The 19,938-nt window shown below is 46.4% G+C and overlaps 1 protein-coding gene and 1 long non-coding RNA gene across 2 annotated transcripts in view; one reads left to right on the plus strand and one right to left on the minus strand.

The window, feature by feature from the left end:
* The window catches only part of LOC117367672, a 60,809-nt gene extending 59,951 nt beyond the window's left edge, over positions 1-858 (minus strand). The window contains exon 1 of the long non-coding RNA XR_004540814.1: positions 687-858. This is a non-coding gene — a long non-coding RNA (uncharacterized LOC117367672). The remainder of the gene's footprint in view (positions 1-686) is intronic.
* Positions 859-1,126: 268 nt separating this feature from the next.
* LOC117367635 (zinc finger protein 345-like) overlaps positions 1,127-19,938 on the plus strand; it is a 35,657-nt gene continuing 16,845 nt past the window's right edge. Inside the window, exons 1-6 of the mRNA XM_033960395.1 lie at positions 1,127-1,380; positions 4,489-4,615; positions 6,070-6,183; positions 6,403-6,516; positions 9,080-9,208; positions 17,155-17,262. Of these exons, the coding sequence (XP_033816286.1) occupies positions 1,357-1,380; positions 4,489-4,615; positions 6,070-6,183; positions 6,403-6,516; positions 9,080-9,208; positions 17,155-17,262 (616 nt within the window). The 5' untranslated portion in view covers positions 1,127-1,356. The remainder of the gene's footprint in view (positions 1,381-4,488; positions 4,616-6,069; positions 6,184-6,402; positions 6,517-9,079; positions 9,209-17,154; positions 17,263-19,938) is intronic.

Below are 19,938 nucleotides of genomic sequence, written 5' to 3' on the forward strand. Positions count from 1 at the left end.
ACACCAGGAAGTATTTCTTCACGGAAAGGGTGGTAGATCACTGGAACAAACTTCCGGTGCAGGTGGTCGAGGCCACCAGCGTGCTCGACTTTAAGAATAAATGGGACACCCACGTGGGATCCCTACGAGGGTCGAGTTAAGGAACTAGGTCATTAGCACTCAGACTAAATGAGGTGGGTCAGTAGAGTGGGCAGACTTGATGGGCTGTAGCCCTTTTCTGCCGTCATCTTTCTATGTTTCTATATAGATTCACCCTTTTTGCTCTGTTTGTCTGCCATAATTAGACTGTAAGCTCTTTCAAGCAGGGACTGTCTCTTGCGTGTTTAATGTACAGTGCTGTGTGGTAGCACTATAGAAATGATAAGTAGTAGAAGTGGATTGCAGGTTAGAAATTCCCACAGTTCTTGTACATGCATTAATGCAGCTGGGAAATAAACACATTACTGGCTGCAAAAATGCATCAGTGGTAGGAGCTGATCCTGAAAGACCAGACCCAGGCAAAAGAAAAGAGGCAGCTGCTCTCCTTTCCTCATCAATCCCTGGGACCAGATCCCCCAAGGACAGAACACTGCAATCTACCTCCAACAGGTTAAAGTATCCCACCAAAGACACCAACAAGGAAAGAGAAGGGAAGGCTGGAAGAGCTGCTCAACCTGTGCACAAGAGGAGAAAGAAGAATTTCTTACCTGATGAGAACCCAGAATTCTGCAGCTGCTGGGAGGGATCCAGGCTGGAGATTTCCCTCTTCCTGGAAAGATGAGCAGATTGGGCTGATTCCTGAGGGTCTCACATAAGGCTCCTCTTCTGCCCCTCTGCTGGGTCTCAGGACACAGAAAGTTTCTGCCTCTCTTCTGAATCTTGTCTGATCTTTGCAGCTCTGTGGAACTAGAGAAAGCAACTGAGCATGTGCAGAGCCGTTCACCACACACACACCCTCCTGTGAGGTCATCATAGAATATCCCACCTCCTTAAGGTGGACCTGTAGACACAGCGCAGCAGGTCCCCCCCAACAAGGATCTGCTATGTCTACAGCTCCACCTTAAGGAGGTGGGATGATCCAAGATCACCTCAGCAAGGGGAAAGGTTGAAGAGCTCTGAGCATGCTCAGTTGCTTTCTCTACTTCCCCAGATCTGCAAAGAAACAGACAAGATTCAGAAGTGGAAGCAGAAACTTTCTCTGTGCTACAACTAGAAATCCCTGCAAGCCCCAGTCTCTTTTCTGCAGATGGGACTTTATCTGAGACCCTCATCATCAGCCCAGCCTCCTCCTGTTTTACTCATCTTTCCAGGAAGAGGGAAATCTCCAGCCTGAATCCCTCCCAGCATTTGCAGAATTCAGAGGGAAACAGGAGGGAAATGTCTGCCCTGGGTTCGGATCAGGTAATTCAAAGAAAGTATTTAGTCTAATAGTAAGGCATCGTCTTAATATCTGTGTTTGTTTGTTTTTTTGCCTCTTATCACAGGGAACAAATTCTTCTCTCTGCTCGGTGAAGCAATATTTTCTGGTGTCGCCATGAAATTTCCCCACCCCTGATTTTCAACGGATGCCCTCTTGTTGCCGTGGGTCCTTTAAGGAAAAAGACATCCTCTTCCACCTCGATATGTCTCTTTTTCCTTAAAGGACCCACGGCAACAAGAGGGCATCCGTTGAAAATCAGGGGTGGGGAAATTTCATGGCGACACCAGGAAATACTTCTTCACCGAAAGGGTGGTTGACCACTGGAATAATCTTCCACAACAGGTAATTGAGGCCAGCAGCGTGCCAGATTTTAAGAAAAGATGGGATTGGCATGTGGGGTCTCTTCATGGAGGTAGTTAGGGGGTGAGCCATTAGGGTGGGCAGACTGGGTGGGCTGTGGCCCTTTTCTGCTGTCATGTTCAATGTTTCTATTTGGCATGTGGGATCTCTTCATGGAGGTAGTTAGGGGGTGAGCCATTAGGGTGGGCAGACTGGGTGGGCTGTGGCCCTTTTCTGCCGTCATGTTCAATGTTTCTATTTGGCATGTGGGATCTCTTCATGGAGGTAGTTAGGGGGTGGGCCATTAGGGTGGGCAGACTGGGTGGGCCGCGGCCCTTTTCTGCCGTCACGTTCTATGTTTCTATTTGGCATGTGGGATCTCTTCATGGAGGTAGTTAGGGGGTGGGCCATTAGGGTGGGCAGACTGGGTGGGCCGTGGCCCTTTTCTGCCGTCACGTTCTATGTTTCTATTTGGCATGTGGGATCTCTTCATGGAGGTAGTTAGGGGGTGGGCCATTAGGGTGGGCAGACTGGGTGGGCCGTGGCTGCCGTCATGTTCTATATTTCTATTTGGCATGTGGGATCTCTTCATGGAGGTAGTTAGGGGGTGGGCCATTTGGGTGGGCCGTGGCCCTTTTCTGCCGTCACGTTCTATGTTTCTATTTGGCATGTGGGATCTCTTCATGGAGGTAGTTAGGGGGTGGGCCATTAGGGTGGGCAGACTGGGTGGGCCGTGGCCCTTTTCTGCCGTCACGTTCTATGTTTCTATTTGGCATGTGGGATCTCTTCATGGAGGTAGTTAGGGGGTGGGTCATTAGTGTGGGCAGACTGGATGGGCCGTGGCCCTTTTCTGCTGTCATGTTCTATGTTTCTATTTGGCATGTGGGATCTCTTAAGAACATAAGCAGTGCCTCGGCCGGGTCAGACCATAGGTCCATCCTGCCCGGCAGTCCGCTCCCGCGGCGGCCCAAACAGGTCATGACCTGTCTGAATCACCAGAAGGGGCTCCCTTGCCACCTTGGTTTCTCATTGAAGTCCTATCTTCCCATCGAAGTCCTAACCCTCCGGTCTTGCACATGCACGACCTGGTTGGGTTTCTATACTTATTACCTGGTTAGCTTTCTATACTTGTGTTACATCCCAGCTCCTCCCTCAGTATCCCACGATCCTTTTATCCCTCAGGAATCCGTCCAATCCCTGTTTGAATCCCTGTACCGTACTCTGCCTGACCGTACTCTGCCTGTACCGTACTCTACCTTCATGGAGGTAGTTAGGGGGTGGGCCATTAGTGTGGGCAAACTGGGTGGGCCGTGGCCCTTTTCTGCCGTCACGTTCTATGTTTCTATTTGGCATGTGGGATCTCTTCATGGAGGTAGTTAGGGGTGGGCCATTAGGGTGGGTAGACTGGGTGGGCCGTGGCCCTTTTCTGCCGTCATGTTCTATGTTTCTCTTGTAAAAGGACCATCTTTCCCTGTACACCTCTTCCATCCTTCCCTTCTCTTGTTCATCTGTTTTGGAGGGAAGACTAACCTGTTGGAAGTAGATTGCAGTAGTCCGGAGGGCATCGGCGCATGCGATGTAGTGACATCACAAACGCGCGCACCCCTTCAGACGTGGCCCCTCCCTCGAGCTCAACGCTTTTCAAAAGCCGGGCAAAGTGCCGGATTTTGAAAAGCCGTCCGGACGCCAGGACGGCCGGTTAAATCCAGACATCTGGTAACCCTAATGTACTGTAAACCCAATTCGTGTCAGTCTTGCAAGGTGACTGTGGGAGTGAGTGGGCCTAGTGGTTAGAGCTGCTGCCTCGGCACCCTGAGGTTGCGAGTTCAATCCCAGCCTGCTCCTTGTGACTCTGGGCAAGAATCCCTACATTGCCCCAGGTACCACAGTTAGATTGTGAGCCTGCAGGGACAGATAGGCAAAATACCTATGACTTCCTGATTACTACTCAATGTATTGTAAACCATTTTGGGTGAATCTCTTCATGAAAAGGCAGTAAATAAACATAGTATCCACTGTGGGAACTCGCGTCGGCCATTTTGAATAGTGAGACTGCATGGGGAAGGAGCATAGGAGGATCGCTCTTGCCCTGGACTCGCCACTGGACCAGCAGAGAGGCCTGCAATGGGGTCTTGAGAGGCAGAACACTCAAATATAAACTGAGACCCCCATTTCTGGGCCATTTGTTTGGCCACAAAATCTAAGTTTATATTCCGGTATATGCAGTATTCATCCTTCCTTTCTCTGCCATCTCTATCCTTTCTAAACAGATTACAGACTGTTAGTAGCAACAACACAGACAGACAAACTGACCCCAGAACACTTCTCCACTTTCCTACCTTCAAATATCAATCTATTTGCTTCTCTCTTTCCCATCTCTTTAACTTTTGCTGAAGTTCCTTTGACCAAAAAAAAACTACCTTTCTTCCAATTACTAAATCAGCCTACGTGAGAAATTTCACGAATTTGTCTAAGGAGCAGGAAATCTGCTCCTGGAGATTTAAAGGAACAGAACTGTCTTCAAAGTATAATGCGCCAGAGATCTGATCTGATCTTACTGACAGAAGTCATATAACAAATATCTGTTACAGAAACATGCCAAGGTTTTTCTTTTTTTTAAATACTTTGTATTTGCCAGGATTTGTTATGAGGTGTAACAAATATAATTATAAAGAAAGAAAGAGAGAGAAAAAAAAAAAGAAAAACATGATAACGAAACTGGCTGACTGTGTCCGTGTCTTGCTTTCCAGACATCCGTCACATTCAAGGATGTCGCTGCTTATTTCTTGGAGATGGAGTGGGACGTTCTGGGAGAATGGCAGAAAGAGTTGTACAAGAAGGTCATCAAGGAGATTCATGACATCCTCATCTCACGAGGTAAATACACCTTCTCTATCTTCTATCTCAGGCACGTTATGGAATGGGTGCTGTTATTTTTTCAACCTTGGAGAATTCCCAAGTATTGGGTCCCATAATCATCTGAAATTTAGAACCTGGCTCTGATGCCATCCCATATCCAATAGGAACCAATGTAAGAAGCCTCTGGTGTAAGGTATTTTTATTTAGTTTTAAATATTTATTGAAAAATTGCAAATATAAGCGTATCGATGAGCAATACAACCATCATCCCATAGAGTCAAATCCCCATCTTCTAAATGCTAAACAGAACAAACCAAAACATAACCCTTCCCACCCCCCAAGGTTTAAGGTATTTCAACTTCAACTGGAGTCTGTCTGTCTTTTCTAAACTACAAACATTTGTTACAGAAGGCCAGGGGAATGATTCGCTTGTCAGATTTCTTGATGAGAACTACAACATCTGTGTAAGGCCATGATATCTCAACTGCAGACTAGTCACCTGTACTGTGCAGTGTATAACCTCCCTTTAGATGGTAACAGATGTCACCAAGAAGACAGCGACTGCAATGTCTCCATCTAGGAGGACCATGAAGAAAAATATCTGTACTAGCAAATGTCTAAGATTCATTCTTAATCAAGTGGCAATTTGTAGCTGCCTTTTTATTCTCTAAGCTTTAAGCTTTATCAGGCATTTACTCAAATTCCAATACAGTATGTAGATCAGTGGTCTCAAACTTGCGGCCCGGGGGCCACATGCGGCCCGCCAGGTACCATTTTGAGGCCCTCAGTATGTTTATCATAATCACAAAAGTAAAATAAAATAGTTTCTTGATCATATGTCTCTTTAGCTATAAATGACAATATTATTATTAAGACTTAGCCAAAAGGAAAGATTTATAAATTATAAAAAGTTTTACCTCATGCAAAAATGTTATTTCTTTAATAAGACATTAACCATTTTTTCTGAGGCCCTTCAAGTACCTCCAAATCCAAAATGTGGCCCTGCAAAGGGTTTGAGTTGGACACCACTGCACTAGAGGCTGACCAAATTTTGGTTACAGTCCCAAAATTTGTTTTCTGCCTGGTTTTGGCAGAAACTGTGTTTTTGGTGGAAGCTGAAAATTTATGCTTCATCCTGTTTGTCTCCGTCCCCTCTAAACTGGAGTTGCCTTTTCTCCCTTCTTACTTGTACGTCACCTCCCTTGGGCCTATTTTATAATCCCAGGCAGTCTATGGGGTGTAGTGAGGGCAAGAGGGCTGGCTCTGCTCTCAAAATTGCCACAGAGACACAAACACACATGGAAATAGATAGGATTCTATTTATTTATTTATTTCTAAAATTTATAGACCGCCTATAACTAAGCGGTTAACAATAAGAACATTCACAATAGTTCACGACAGCAAAGTTAATATTTTGGTTGCAGTACATCACACAAATATGTGAATTTAATTTTCCTATTTCTTATTAACAGGTTATTTAATCGTTAATCCTGATGTTGTAGTCAAGATTAAAAAAGAAGATGAGAAATATTTTCCACAACACTGTGATTTGGAGGAAAAAGGAAACCCGAATGAGTCCACCAAGAGTAAGCAGGCTTTGCATTTTCAGAGCACGATTGACATTAAACATTTAGGGGCCTTTACTAGAGTTTAGAGTGTGCTAATGGAAGAGGTGGATGCTGAATCCTTAGAAGCCCACTTTATATGTATGGGCTTCTTAGTATTCCCTTAAAGACATAAAATCTATTTCCTAATTTATTGTTATCAGATTCTTGGTGAATCCTAGACGTGTTTTCTTTTAACAGGGTTTCCGATTGTAACATCCGTTTTCTCGCTGAGCATTAAACAAGAGGAGGATCTCCCCTTCATAGGTCCTCCTGAATCAGAGACATCTGAACAGACTCATCTTTCTGTACCGAGTAAGTATCAAATTCCTCCTGCATATCTTTATTAAGGTCAGCCGAGACCATTTACGAAATCAGTGGTGGTGGTGGTGGTGGTGGTGGTGGTGAGAAGCCATCATCCTCTCTTCACCTTCCAAATTTCCAAGTATATTTAAACCTACTTTGATGAAGCAAAGTGCCCACAAAGGCAGAGGAGGTGGGATCAGATCTGTAAGACCCTTAACCTAGAATGTAAAAAGGGATTGAGAAAGGGTTGGTGTTGGTGGAGAGGCTTCTCCATTGTTACGGGAAACCTGACTGATGAACGTGAAGCACTTGAACTCGTCATGCAGATTTTTATTGAGGGCGGGTTAGTGCAAATCACAGTGCATAATGCAGTTCACAATAGTGCTTTAAGATTTATTGATGGATTTATTGGGATTTGGTATCCACCTTTATAAAGAGATTCACCCAAGGCGAATATAAGCACACATACAATCAATGAGGCAAACTTGGGAGTCGGTGAACTGAAACCTTGTGATAGGACTGTAGAAAAATAATTTAAGAGAAAAATGATAAACGTCAGCACAATACAAAGCCCCATAAGAGACGGCAGGGAAGAACATTCCAATTAATTGACTGATTTGCAGGAACTTGTGTGCATTTTGGCCCTCATTCTATAAAGTCTGCCTACTTTAATTGAGTTATAGGCTTCATCAGTGCTGCCACTGGCACTCAACACTTCACAATCAGCCTTAAGTGGACTTAATTGAAGGTTAGACACCTAACTCCAAAAACATGGTTCTATAAAAAGTAGGCTCCTAGCCCAGAGCGCCTAAGCTAAAAGTGGGCGTGGTTAGGAGGCGGCTCTATACTCTAGAGGAGCGCAGGGAAAGGGGTGACATGATTGAGACATTTAAGTACGTCACAGGTCGTGTCGAGGTGGAAAACGACATATTCTTTCCCAAGGGACCCTCGGTCACAAGGGGGCACCCGCTCAAACTCAGAGGAGGGAAATTTAGCGGTGACACCAGGAAGTATTTCTTCACGGAAAGGGTGGTAGATCACTGGAACAAACTTCCGGTGCAGGTGGTCGAGGCCACCAGCGTGCTCGACTTTAAGAATAAATGGGACATCTACGTGGGATCCCTACGAGGGTCGAGTTAAGGAACTGGGTCATTAGCACTCAGACTAAATGAGGTGGGTCAGTAGAGTGGGCAGACTTGACGGGCTGTAGCCCTTTTCTGCCGTCATCTTTCTATGTTTCTATCGTGGGCATGTCTTTGAGTTGGGCGTCTCTTTGTGATTCAGGTGCCATTAAGCTTTGATATCGGCGCCTAGCTCTGGACACAGAAAACCCTGGCATCAGTTGGGGACAGGTAAATGTCAGGATGCTGAGTGTGGTTTTATAACGGGTGCCTACGTTTTATAGAATCGGTGCTGATATTGGCACCTAACTATAGAATCGTGGCCTTTGTGCCGTTGTTGTTTTCCGCCTCGCCTTTAAGAATTCGGTGTCAGGTCATAAGCGCGCCGGGACAAAGGTGCGCGCAGACAATTGAGGTGCGCGCCGCAGAAAATTACTGTTTTTACAGCTCCGCCGGGGGGTGTGTGGGGGGAACCCCCCCACACTTTACTTAATAGAGATCGCGCCGCGTTATGGGGGCGTTGATTTTACTGAAAACTTCACTTTTTCCCTGTTTTTAGGGAAAAAGTTAAGTTTACAGTAAAATGTGGAGGGTTACAACCCCCCACAACACCGACGCGATCTCTATTAAGTAAACTGGGGGGGGGGCTCCCCAACAAAACCCCCCGTTGGAGCCCCTAAAAACTTTAATTTTCTTCGGCGCGCGCCTCCGTCTTGCGCTCAGTTGTCGGCGCGCGCCTTTGTCTTTCGCGGAGTTGTCTATGAACCAAGAATTCTTTGGGGTTGATATTTAAAACGACATAACTGGGGAGGAGCGGCTTCTACCCCATTAAACGGCGCTGAACTGTCCAGGAGGGGATATTCAGGGGTACTGACCCAGAAACCGCCCCTGAATATCCCCTCTGACTGCTGTAACACTATCCCAGAGCCAGTCGTGCTGGTCCCAGAATTTAACCAGGTAGTGGTGGTGTTCACTCCACTACCCACTTAGCTCACTGAGTGAAGTTAGGATATTTCTGTGTGTTAAATGCTGAGCATCTTATTTTATACCTGTTCGCTTTAGCAAAAGGCCCTTTAATGAGTTTAATCCTTTTATTATGATTGTAATCGTAAGCCAGTGAGATGCTTTGCAATCTCAACTGGATGTCAAGAACAAACGAACTTACTCACTGGGGGCTGAAGAAGACCTCTCCAGCCCCGTCTCATTAAATCAGAACAATTTAGCAGATCTCTAGTTGGTGGTATCAGGCAATAGAAGGTGGTATATCGCAATGCTTCTAAATCAATCTATTCTTTATCTTCTTGCTATAAATCAGAAATCAATCTGATGACCAGAGCTGTTTGTAGCTCTTGAGGAAAGGACTTGCCCACCTCAGTAATAAGATAATCAGGGTCTGGGGTAATATTTTTTTTAAACATATTGTACTAACGAAGATCATCATCCCATAACAGGCTCCAACAGTATCAAGCCTGAGATTTTAATCCGGTTTGAGCAAGAAGGATTCAGGACTGACCCCACAGGATCTGAGGAAACAGGAAATCTGACCACCACAGGCTCATGTGAGGAACTGCATGAAACAGGTGATGGAGATGGAATTAAAACTAGTAATGACGGGATACAAACTTTTCCTATAAGAAAGATTCCTCCTCTGGATCAGGCACAATGAGAACGAGGTGTTATCATCACAGTCCCTCCTTTAACATTTATGGGTGTTTTCTAGTTCCCTTATTTTTACCTTTCATTGTCAGATCTGCTTTTTATTTATTAATTTTTTTTTTTTTTTGGGGGGGGCGGGTTATACCTTCTCTTTTTCTTAATCTCCTTCACCATTTCCCCATGTCTCTCTCCTTTCTCTTTCTCTTCTTTCAATACCTTTCTCTCACCCTTTATCAGTTGATTATATCTTCTTATATCTCTATTTCTGATCTCCCTCAGTGCTTCTCTAAGGTGTTAAACCTTCCTTCTGTGTCGCCTGATAGACCGGTACAGTTCTTCATCACTGATGGGTAATATCTCATCATGACCAGCAGGTGGAGACTGAAAACAAAACTTTGGTATAGTATATAATGGCTGGCCCTTCCCAATATAGCTTAGTCTTTTCTCAGTCTCCAGCAAGTGTTGGTGAGCTGTACCCATCTCCAGCAAGTGTTGGAATTTGTTTAAGGCTCCTAGTCCCCTTTTTGGTGCCGGACTGAACTTGGGGGGTCCATCCGACCTCAGGAGGGTGTTACACCCAGCGGATCTCATGCTGGGACCCTCCCCCTCTTCCTCCACCTCCCCAACTATTTTGTAGAGGTGCCTCAGCAGAAAGCCTTGCCACCAATACAGGCAAGGCATACTGCTTGGAGAGCCAGTGGAGTCTGCTCTGTTACCAAAAAAAAAAAATCCTGAGGCAGTGCCAGTCTAAAAGTCTGCTTTCCCTTTAAATTTAATGTCATTTACTGTATTTTTTACCTAACCAGCACTTTTCTTTCAGCTAGGTCGCGTGTGGAGCAATGAGCTCTTGGCAAGGGAAAAAGTGCTCATTGTGCTCCACACCGCGAGGTGCTTGCGGCCGGCCTGTGCAAGCGCTGTACAGGCCGAAGCGGTGGGGGGAGCCTCGTCGGCATCCCGCTGCTAGTGCCTCGCTAGTCGGCAGCTGACAGCGGAGAAGCCTGGGCTTTCTGCGCCGCCCACGGAGGGATTTCCCCAGCCGCCAACGGTCAGGGTAAAAAGGATTCCCATACTGTCAAAGCGGCTGGGGATTCCCTTACCGCTGCTGCCTGCTTGCCTGCTTTAGTGGCTGGGACAGTTTAGGCTTCTCAGCCGCTACAGGCCTCGGAGGGGTCGTTTTTGGCGGGTTCTTCACCAGATTTGGCGGTAAGCCCCTCCATTTTGTTGTCAGCCTCCGGTGACCTTCCCCCCTGTGTCGGAAAGACAGGAGCTGGTTTCTTATGGGTCCTCTGCTTTGGCAATGAGTCCCATGGGGCCACCTGGGGGATTTTTCCCTGATTTCTATTTTTACTTTATGCAAAGCTTATTTTCAGGCGGCCGGGGGTCCTGCTTCCGCCCCAGGGGTCTCGGGGGTCCCCTCTGCACCCTTTCCAGTTTTGCCCCCCTCAGTGCCCTTAGTGTCCACCCTCCTCCCCCCTCGTCCAAGCACCCGCGGGTGTCTTGGGACAATGACTTTATTTCTGAGGAGCGGTTTTCATTGGATGGGGAGACCTCCAGGATCCTCTCGGGGGGATGGATGCTGGTAGTGGGGTCTCTGCGGTTCCATCTACCGGCGAGGATGCGTCCATGGTGCGCCTTTTTCAGTGGGACAAGCTCCCGGATCTGATTCAGCAGGTCTCCTCTGTGTTACGCTTTGCAGAGGAGCCTCAGGAGACCCCGCGTGTGGAGGACCCTCTTCTTAGGGGGGGTTCTGCTCTGCATCCCGCACCTTTCCCATGCATCGGGATATTCAGGATGTTGTCCTGGCATTGTGGAAGATGTCGTCCTGGCATGGTGGAAGATGTCGGAGGCGCCTTTTTGGTTTGCGCGCTCCATGGCTCGTCTGTATCCCATCCCGGAGGGGGCTCGGGATACCTTGAAGTCACCAGTGGTGAACATAGTGGTCTCAGCTATTGCTAAGTGGCATAAGGTGCTCATTGGCTTCCTGTCAGCCACCGCATTTTATTTAAGGTAATGATGCTTATTTTTAAAACCCTAGTCCACAACGAGCCTTAGTTTATATCAAGAATGTTAATTCCTTATAATCCCGTACACTCACTCAGATCATCCTCTCACAACTTACTAGTTATACCTTCCCTTAAAACAATAGGAACAAGAAGAGCTGACATGTTTTCTGTTATGGGCCCACAATGGTGGAACTCTCTACCACAACATATTACAAATGGAAAAGATCTTCTTTCTTTTAAAAAATCTTTAAAAACTCACCTTTTTAAAGATGCTTTTAATACTCAATATTAAAAAACTTTTTTAGTTTTTAATTTTTTACCTATCCCCGTTTCCTTATGTTTTTTTCCCATATTTGTTTTTCTAGATATAACAGATGTAATCTTTGCCCTTCTTTCCTCCCCATTTCAAGTCTGTCTTGTCTTAAATTAGATGTTAATGAATTTTAATTTGTATCTCTATAATTTTATCTCTTTTTTACTTGTGTACATCGCTTTGTAAACAGATTCAGCGATACATCAAATATTAATAAACCTTGAATCTTGAACCATAGAGCGTAAGTTGGAGACCCTTCTTAACCCTTTCAGGACCATAAGGATCGTAGGCCAATTTTTGTGGTTTTGACGACATTTTTATGGTAAAAAGGGCTTGCAGATGCCAAAAAATTGATTTTTTTTGTGAAATATCATTATTTTTTTTTAAAAAAATCAAACTTCTGGCTTATGGACAGTGTGGCAAGTGAATCTTCTCGTCAATCTGGCAACGACGCTAATGAATGAATGTCGGAACCAGTTTGTTTACATAAAGGCAGTATCATATGGAATCCGTACATATCAAATTTAGAACTGTAGACTATCCCAATCAAAATTTATAGGATTTTAAAGTTATGGGACAAATATGTCCCTTGGTCCTGAAAGGGTTAAGCGGAATTTTGATATCTCTGCTTTGAGGGTCCAAAGGCCATTTGTGGGGGGCTGGTGGCTCGGGCCGTGTTTCGGTGAGCCGAGCATGTCCTTGACCTTGAGTCTGATGATTGGTCCTTGGTGGATCAGGAGGTGGCAAAGATTGAGATGGCTGCCACTTGTCTCTCGGTGTGGCCGCGCGTCGTACCTTGTGGCTTTGTGCTTGGGCGGCGGATGCGGCATCCAAGATTAAACTTACAAAATTTCCCTTTCGGGGGTCTTTTTTGTGTGGAGAGGATTTGGATAAGTTGGTTCAGATTCTTATGGGCTCTAAAGTGCCCCGCCTGCCTGAAGATCATGCCCAGCCGGCTGCTCGGGGTGGCACTGCTTGTGGGCGTCTGCGTAAGTTCCACAGGTACCGCCCTGTTCGAGGGGCTGCTTCCTTCATGACCTCTGGTTTTTCCCGGGGTCATTCCCAGTGGGGAGCTGTGAATCCCTCCGTCGGTTCCCCCACTGCCCGTCCAGCCCCATGGCTCCTTGTAGGCGCTCCCTCTGGTTCCGGTGGGCACCCATCTGTGCAAGTTCTTTCCAAAGTGGGCTGCGATCATGTCCGATCAGTGGGTCCTGGAGGTGATTCGGGACGGTTATGCTCTGGAGTTTGCCCGCTCCTTTGCAGATCTTATTCTAGCTTTTCCTTGTCACATGGTGTGGAGGAAGCAGGCCTTTCGCCAGACCCTTCACAGATTGCTAGTTCTCAAAGCAGTGGTTCCATTGCCCCTTCAGGGGTGTTGCACTGGCAGGTACTTGATTTACTTTGTGGTGCCCAAGAAAGAGGGGTCATTTTGGCCCATCCTGAATTTGAAGGGGGTCAACTGGGCCCTCAGGGTTCCATCTTTTCGCATGGAGATGCTGCAATCTGTTATTCTGGCAGTTCAACTGGGGGAGTATCTGACTTCTCTAGATCTGATGGAGGCCTACTTGCATGTTCCAATCCGGTCCTCTCATCAGCGCTCCCTTCGCTTTACGATCTTGGGTCAGCACTATCAGTTTTGTGCGCTCCCTTTTGGTCTGGCCACGGCTCCGCGGACATTCACCAAGGTTATAGTGGTCGTGGCGGCGGCTTTGCGCAAGGATGGCATTCTGGTTCATCCCTACCTGGACGACTTGTTGATTCAAGCAAAGTCTTTCCAGGAGAGCACCCGGGTCATGGCTCAAGTGGTGGAGTTTCTGGACTCGCTGGGATGGCTTGTCAACCTTTCCAATTTTTTTCTTCTATTTGCATCTTTGCTTTCCTGACTACAAGACCAGCCTCTCTTAACTTTTCTAGATATTTTTGTCTGTCTTCCTCTTACTGCGATCTTTTGTAGTTTATGAAAGCTAACTTCTTATTCCTTACCTTCTCAGCTACTACTTTTGAGAACCAAAGTGGCCTTCTTTTCCTCTTCCTTTTACTTACATGCCTCACAAAAAGGTTTGTCGCCCTTACAATCGCTCCTTTCAGTTTTCCCTACCACATTTCCACTCCTTCCAGATAATAATTCCTTGACATAAATTCCCATCCGAACAAAGTTAGTTTTTTTAAAGTCTAGAACCTTTGCTTTTGAATGAGCCCTCTCTATACCCATCACTGGATGCCAGATGATCACCCACTGTAACTTCAGAAACACAGTCCCCGTTCGACACCTCCTTGGGGAAGGTCTTCCTCCCAGAGGCCTGGGTAAGCAAATTGCAATCTCAGATTCGCCTGCTTATGGCATCCCGGTGTCCTCAGGCGCAGGATTTCCTCCAAGTCTTGGGGTCGATGGTAGCTTCTCTAGATGTTCTGAGGTGGCTCGAGCCCAAATGCATCCACTTCAGTATGCCTTTCTTCGGAGGTGTTCGCCCCAGAGGCACAGTCTAGACTTTCATGTCCCTCTTCAGGGGCGGCTCGCTGCAGTCTTCGTTGGTGGCTTCAGGCCTCCCATCTAGTACAAGGGGTGAGTCTGGATCAGCCCCAGTGGACGGTGCTTCTCACGGACACCAGTCTCCTTGGCTGGGGAGCTCAGTGTCTGGGTCGCTCTGCGCAGGGCAGTTGGTCCCCGGAGAAGGCTTGGTCAATCAATGTTCTGGAGACCAGAGCCATCCGTCTGGCGCTGTTAGCCTTCCAGTCCTTCTTGATGGGCAAATCGGTCCGGGTTTTCTCGGATAATGCCACGGCGGTGGCCTATGTCAATCGTCAGGGGGGCACCAAGAGTTCTCTGGTGGCGTAGGAGGCGGCTCTGCTCATGGTCTGGGCAGAGTTTCATCTCCTGGATATCTCAGCTTCCCACATAGTAGGCGTGGAAAATGTTCAGGTGGACTTCCTCAGTCGTCACGTGCTAGATCCCGGAGAATGGTGTCTTAGTTCTGTGGCCTTCCAGTTGATAGTGCAGTCTTGGGGTCAGCCCCTCATGGACCTGATGGCCACGGCTGCCAACACCAAAACACTCCACTTCTTCAGTTGTCACAGGGACGGTCAGGCCGAGGCACTGGATGCTCTGGTTCAGCCATGGCCAATGGAGGATCTTCTGTAAGTGTTTCCTCTGAGGCCGTTGGTGGGCAGAGTTCTTTTTCACATTGTTCGACATCCCAGCCTTGCGATCCTAGTGGCCCTAGACTGGCCCAAACATCCATGGTACGCGGACCTGGTTTATCATCTGGTAGCGGATTCTCTGCCACTGCCTCTCTTGCCTGACCTTCTGACTCAGGGCCCCTTCCAATGTTCGATCCGGGTCCCTTTTGTCTTACGGCTTGGCTCTTGAAAGGGAACGCCTAGGTAAGAAGGATTATTCAGATAAAGTGATCTCCACTCTCTTGGGGTCCCAGAGACTTTCAACCTCTCAGGCTTATGTATGTGTTTGGCGTCTCTTTAAGGAGTGGTGTGCTGCGCGTGGAGTGGTCTCTTTTTGCGCTTCCTTGCCTAACCTCTTGGAGTTCTTGCAAGATGGCCTGGACATGGGCCTGGCTTGGTCTTCTCTCCAGGTTCAGCTTGCAGCCTTGTCTGCCTTTCGTGGGTTGTTACAAGCTCAGCATTTGACTGCCATTCCTGATGTCGTTCACTTCTTGCAGGCAGCCAAGTTGCTCAGGCCTTCTGTTTGACCATCTGTTCCTTCTTGGGATCTTAATCTGGTCTTGTCCTTGCTGGTGTGCCCACCGTATGAGCCTTTGGGTGCCTGCTTGTTGAAGGACCTTACTCTGAAAGCGGTCTTTTTGGTGGACATTACTTCTGCGAGACGCGTTTCTGAGTTGCAGGCTTTCTCTTGTCGGTCTCCCTTCCTGAAATTCTCTAGAGAGTGGATAGTGTTGCTGCCTGTTTCTTCCTTTCTGCCAAAGGTAGTTTCTTCTTTTCATGTCAATCGGGTAGTGGTCCTCCTGGTGTTGGGTAGTTGGGAGGGATCTTCGAAGCAGAAACAATTATGCAAATTGGATGTCTGTTGGGTCCTTCACTCTTATGTTCAGCGGACCCAGGAGTTCAGGAAATCGGATCATCTTTTTGTCCTCTTAGCGGGTCTTCAAAAGGGGGATGGAGCTTCCAAAGCTACCATTGGATTAAGGAAACCATTGCTTCCGCGTATCTTCTTCAAGAAAAGCCTGTTCTGGAATTTTTTAAGGCTCATTCCACTCGGGGTTAGGCAGCTACTTGGGCCGAGTCTTCTCTAGTGCCTCCAGTGGATATTTGTAAGGCTGCAGTTTGGTCTTTCCTGCATTCATTTGTCAAACATTACCTTGTGGACCTTCAGGCGTGTCGGATGTGGTGTTCGGTGAGCGTGTTCTGGTGTCGGCCCTTCAGGGGTCCCACCCATGATGGGGACTGCTTTGGTATGTCCCATCAGTGATGAAGAACTGTACCGATCTATCGGGTGACACAGAAGGAGAAATTAGGTTCTTACCTGCTAATTTTCTTTCTGTTAGCCGAAGACCGGTACAGTTCCCCACCCTATCTGCCTTTCTGCGGTGATTGTGGGTTTTGTACATGTGCAGATTTTGCTTTTTTTGTGGGTTCTAGTATTTTTCTAGGGCCGGGGAGATCTAAGAACAGCGGTTGTGGCTCGGCTTGCGTAGCTTGCGAGCTGTGGGGACATTTTACTGCAGGGGCCTCTCCTATGCATTTTCCAACAGCCTTCATGTATTTTGGTTGTTTATTTACATCTCAAGGAGGCAGTGCATGCAAATCCATTTCATACATATTCATTGTGGATATCTTGAAAATCTGACCTGGTCTCAGTCTCCACCTGCTGGTCATGATGAGATATTACCCATCAGTAATGAAGAACTGTACCGCTCTACAGGCTAACAGAAAGAAAATTAGCAAGTAAGAACCTAATTTCTCCTTCCACCCAGCAGGTTGTGGGTTTTGTTCTCTATGAAATACACAGTGCTTCTAGGTGGCGAGAGACAGAGAGGATAAGAATAAAGACACTGGGATCAGCAGGATGAGCGAGGAAGCTGAATGGCTCAAGATATCATCAGCTGAATGGAGGGAGGCAGAAAGGAAGCAAATAGACCCTGCCCCAATTGAAGAAAGAAAAGGGATTGAAGCAGATATGCCCCCCCCACCCCCCGGAATTAAAGCAGCAAGAGGGAGAAGGCGAGATTGACTACCAATATCCATATTAGAAGAGGGGAAGGTTGAATAACTCATGGCTGGCAGTAGGAAAGGGAGACGGGAAGACCAACATTGATAGAAGCAGGTTGAAGGGAGGTGGGATCCGATACCAAAGACAGATTCTGCTGCAATTTTCATTACCATAGTATTGTAGGACCCAGTTTGTGTTGAATGTCACGGTTCGTTTTCAGAACGACAAGAGGGTCCTTAAGTCCTTCCACCAGGACACTTGAATTTTCAGAGCTCATAATATTCCCATCATCTCAGTATTAGCAAAATCTTACTTTTTTTAGGTTCTAATCTCTCCGTTAAACCTGAAGCTATTTTTCCATTCTCTTTACAGGCAGCCAAAGTTACACTGCTGAGAATACAATAGAGATCCTGAAAACGGAAGATGATCCCGACACTGAGCAGATGGAGGGAGTAGTTGAGGATACTGATACCAAGAGCGGTGAGCCAAAAATTCCTTTATATTCAAATCCTTGCTTGTTGTTGTGGAGTATTTCTAAATTTTCACTTGGACACAAATACTACCATGTTTCCCCGAAAATAAGACAGTGTCTTATATTAATTTTGGGTCCAAAAAACGCACCGGGGCTTATTTTCGGGGAATGTCTTATTTTTTTTCATGTACAATGATCATCTCTCCTCCACTGCAATTCTTCCTCTTTCCTTTCTTTCCCCCACATGTTTCTTTCCCTCTCACCCATTCCCTTGTGCCTTCCCTCTGCAGCATCTTTCAATCCCTCCCTCCCACCCCCTGTGCAGCAGAACCCTTGGGTGGAAGAGTCAGCGGGGTTCAGCTGCGCTGGGGGGAGGAGGGCGGGAAGCACTACTGGTGGTCAATCCAGGGAAGGAGTTGGGGAGGGGCTTTTGGGGCAATCTAACTTGGGCTTAATTTTGGGGTAGGGCTTATATTTAGACCTACCCCGACAATCATGCTAGGGCTTTTTTTCGGGGTAGGTCTTTTTTGGGGGGGAAACACGGTATTAATACTACTACTATTAATTATTTTTATAGCGCTACCAGACGTATGCAGCACTGTACAGAGTCACAAAGAAGACATTATTTTGATTTTTGGGGGGTAGATAATTCTCTGGAGTGTATACAGCATGCATAATACTATCAGTACTGCAAGAAGCAGCTGGTTAGACACTGCATTACATTATTGATCGCTAATTTGCCCCAGAAAGAGTTCAAAACAATTTGCAATGTAATGTAATCCTCGGCCATATCCAGGGATTATATTATTTCATTAGGGTTCATGACACGGATGACTTGGTTTGTGTAGGCGTCTGATTATGGCATATGGTTTGGAGAGAAGACTGGCTATATCTGGTGTTGTAGTCTTGATATATTATGGGTGCCTCTTTCCTGGACTGTAGGGAGCTTGGTCAACTATCGAGATAGGAGAGGTAGTTTGTGTCTGGTTTGGTTTCTGGTGGTCATAGCCTGTGTGAGGGCATGGAGCTTAACAAACAGTATAAGCATAAGAACATAAGCAATGCCTCCGCTGGGTCAGACCTGAGGTCCATCGTGCCCAGCAGTCCGCTTGGGCCCAACAGGTCCAGGACCTGTGCAGTAATCCTCTATCTAATAATAATAATAACTTTATTTTTGTATACCGCAATACCACAAAACAGTTCAGAGCGGTTTACAGGAGAAGAGACTGTACATTTACAGTGAAGATACAGAGTCGAAGTAACCAGTAACAATAACAATTAAAAAGTAAGATAGGTACTTAGAAATTCCCTTACTGTCCCGAAGGCTCACAATCTAACTAAAGTACCTGGAGAAGAACAAAGAAGTGAAAAATAGGGATAGAGGAAAAATAAGAAAATATACATTCTAACAAGACTACATTGATCTAAAGTACTTTGGAAGGATGAAGAGATGAGAGACAGGAATATATACAGTTACAAGGGAGAGCAGGAAATTGTCCAATCCTTTCTTGAACCCCAGTACCGTTCTCTGCCCTATTACGCCCTCTGGAAGCGCATTCCAGGTGTCCACCACACGTTGGGTAAAGAAGAACTTCCTAGCATTCATTTTGAATCTGTCCCTTTTCAACTTTTCCGAATGCCCTCTTGTTCTTTTATTCTTCGAAAGTTTGAAGAATCTGTCCCTCTCCACTCTCTCTATGCCCTTCATGATCTTGTAAGTCTCTATCATGTCCCCTCTAAGTCTCCTCTTCTCCAGGGAAAAGAGTCCCAGTTTCTCCAATCTTTCTCTATCTATCTCTCTCTCTCTCTCTCTATTTCTCTCTGTCTCCCTTTCTCTCTGTCTCCCTTTCTCTCTCTCTTTCTGTCCCTCTCTACTCTCTCTATGCCCTTCATGATCTTGTAAGTCTCTATCATATCCCCTCTAAGTCTCCTCTTCTCCAGGGAAAAGAGTCCCAGTTTCTCCAATCTTTCTCTCTCTCTCTCTCTCTATTTCTGTCTCTCTCCCTTTCTCTCTCTCTTTCTTTCTCTCTCTCTCTCTCCCCCTTTCTCTCTCTCTTTCTGTCCCTCTCTACTCTCTCTATGCCCTTCATGATCTTGTAAGTCTCTGTCATATCCCCTCTAAGTCTCCTCTTCTCCAGGGAAAAGAGTCCCAGTTTCTCCAATCTTTCTCTCTCTCTCTCTCTCTATTTCTGTCTCTCTCCCTTTCTCTCTCTCTTTCTTTCTCTCTCTCTCTCTCTCCCTTTCTCTCTCTCTTTCTGTCCCTATCTACTCTCTCTATGCCCTTCATGATCTTGTAAGTCTCTGTCATATCCCCTCTAAGTCTCCTCTTCTCCAGGGAAAAAGAGTCCCAGTTTCTCCAATCTCTCAGCGTATGAAAGGTTTTCCAGCCCCTTTCATACGCTGAGAGATTGGAGAAACTGGGTGTCTTTTCCCTGGAGAAGAGGAGACTTGATTTTTTGACATCTAGTTTTTTTTTATACATGCACTAGGCCCGGCCGAGCTGAAACACTAATGAGCAAACAGAGAGAGAAAGGGTTAAGTCCCAAGAGAGTTGGATGGAGAACATACACTGAAATTCTGCACAAGGCCTTGCGGATAAAAACTAAGGACTCCTTTTACAAAGCTGCGTTAAGGCCTTGAACACGTGGAATAGCGCACACGCTAGCCACTCCCACCTCCTCTTG

Source organism: Geotrypetes seraphini, chromosome 10, assembly GCF_902459505.1.
Source record: "Geotrypetes seraphini chromosome 10, aGeoSer1.1, whole genome shotgun sequence".
Taxonomy (NCBI): domain Eukaryota; kingdom Metazoa; phylum Chordata; class Amphibia; order Gymnophiona; family Dermophiidae; genus Geotrypetes; species Geotrypetes seraphini.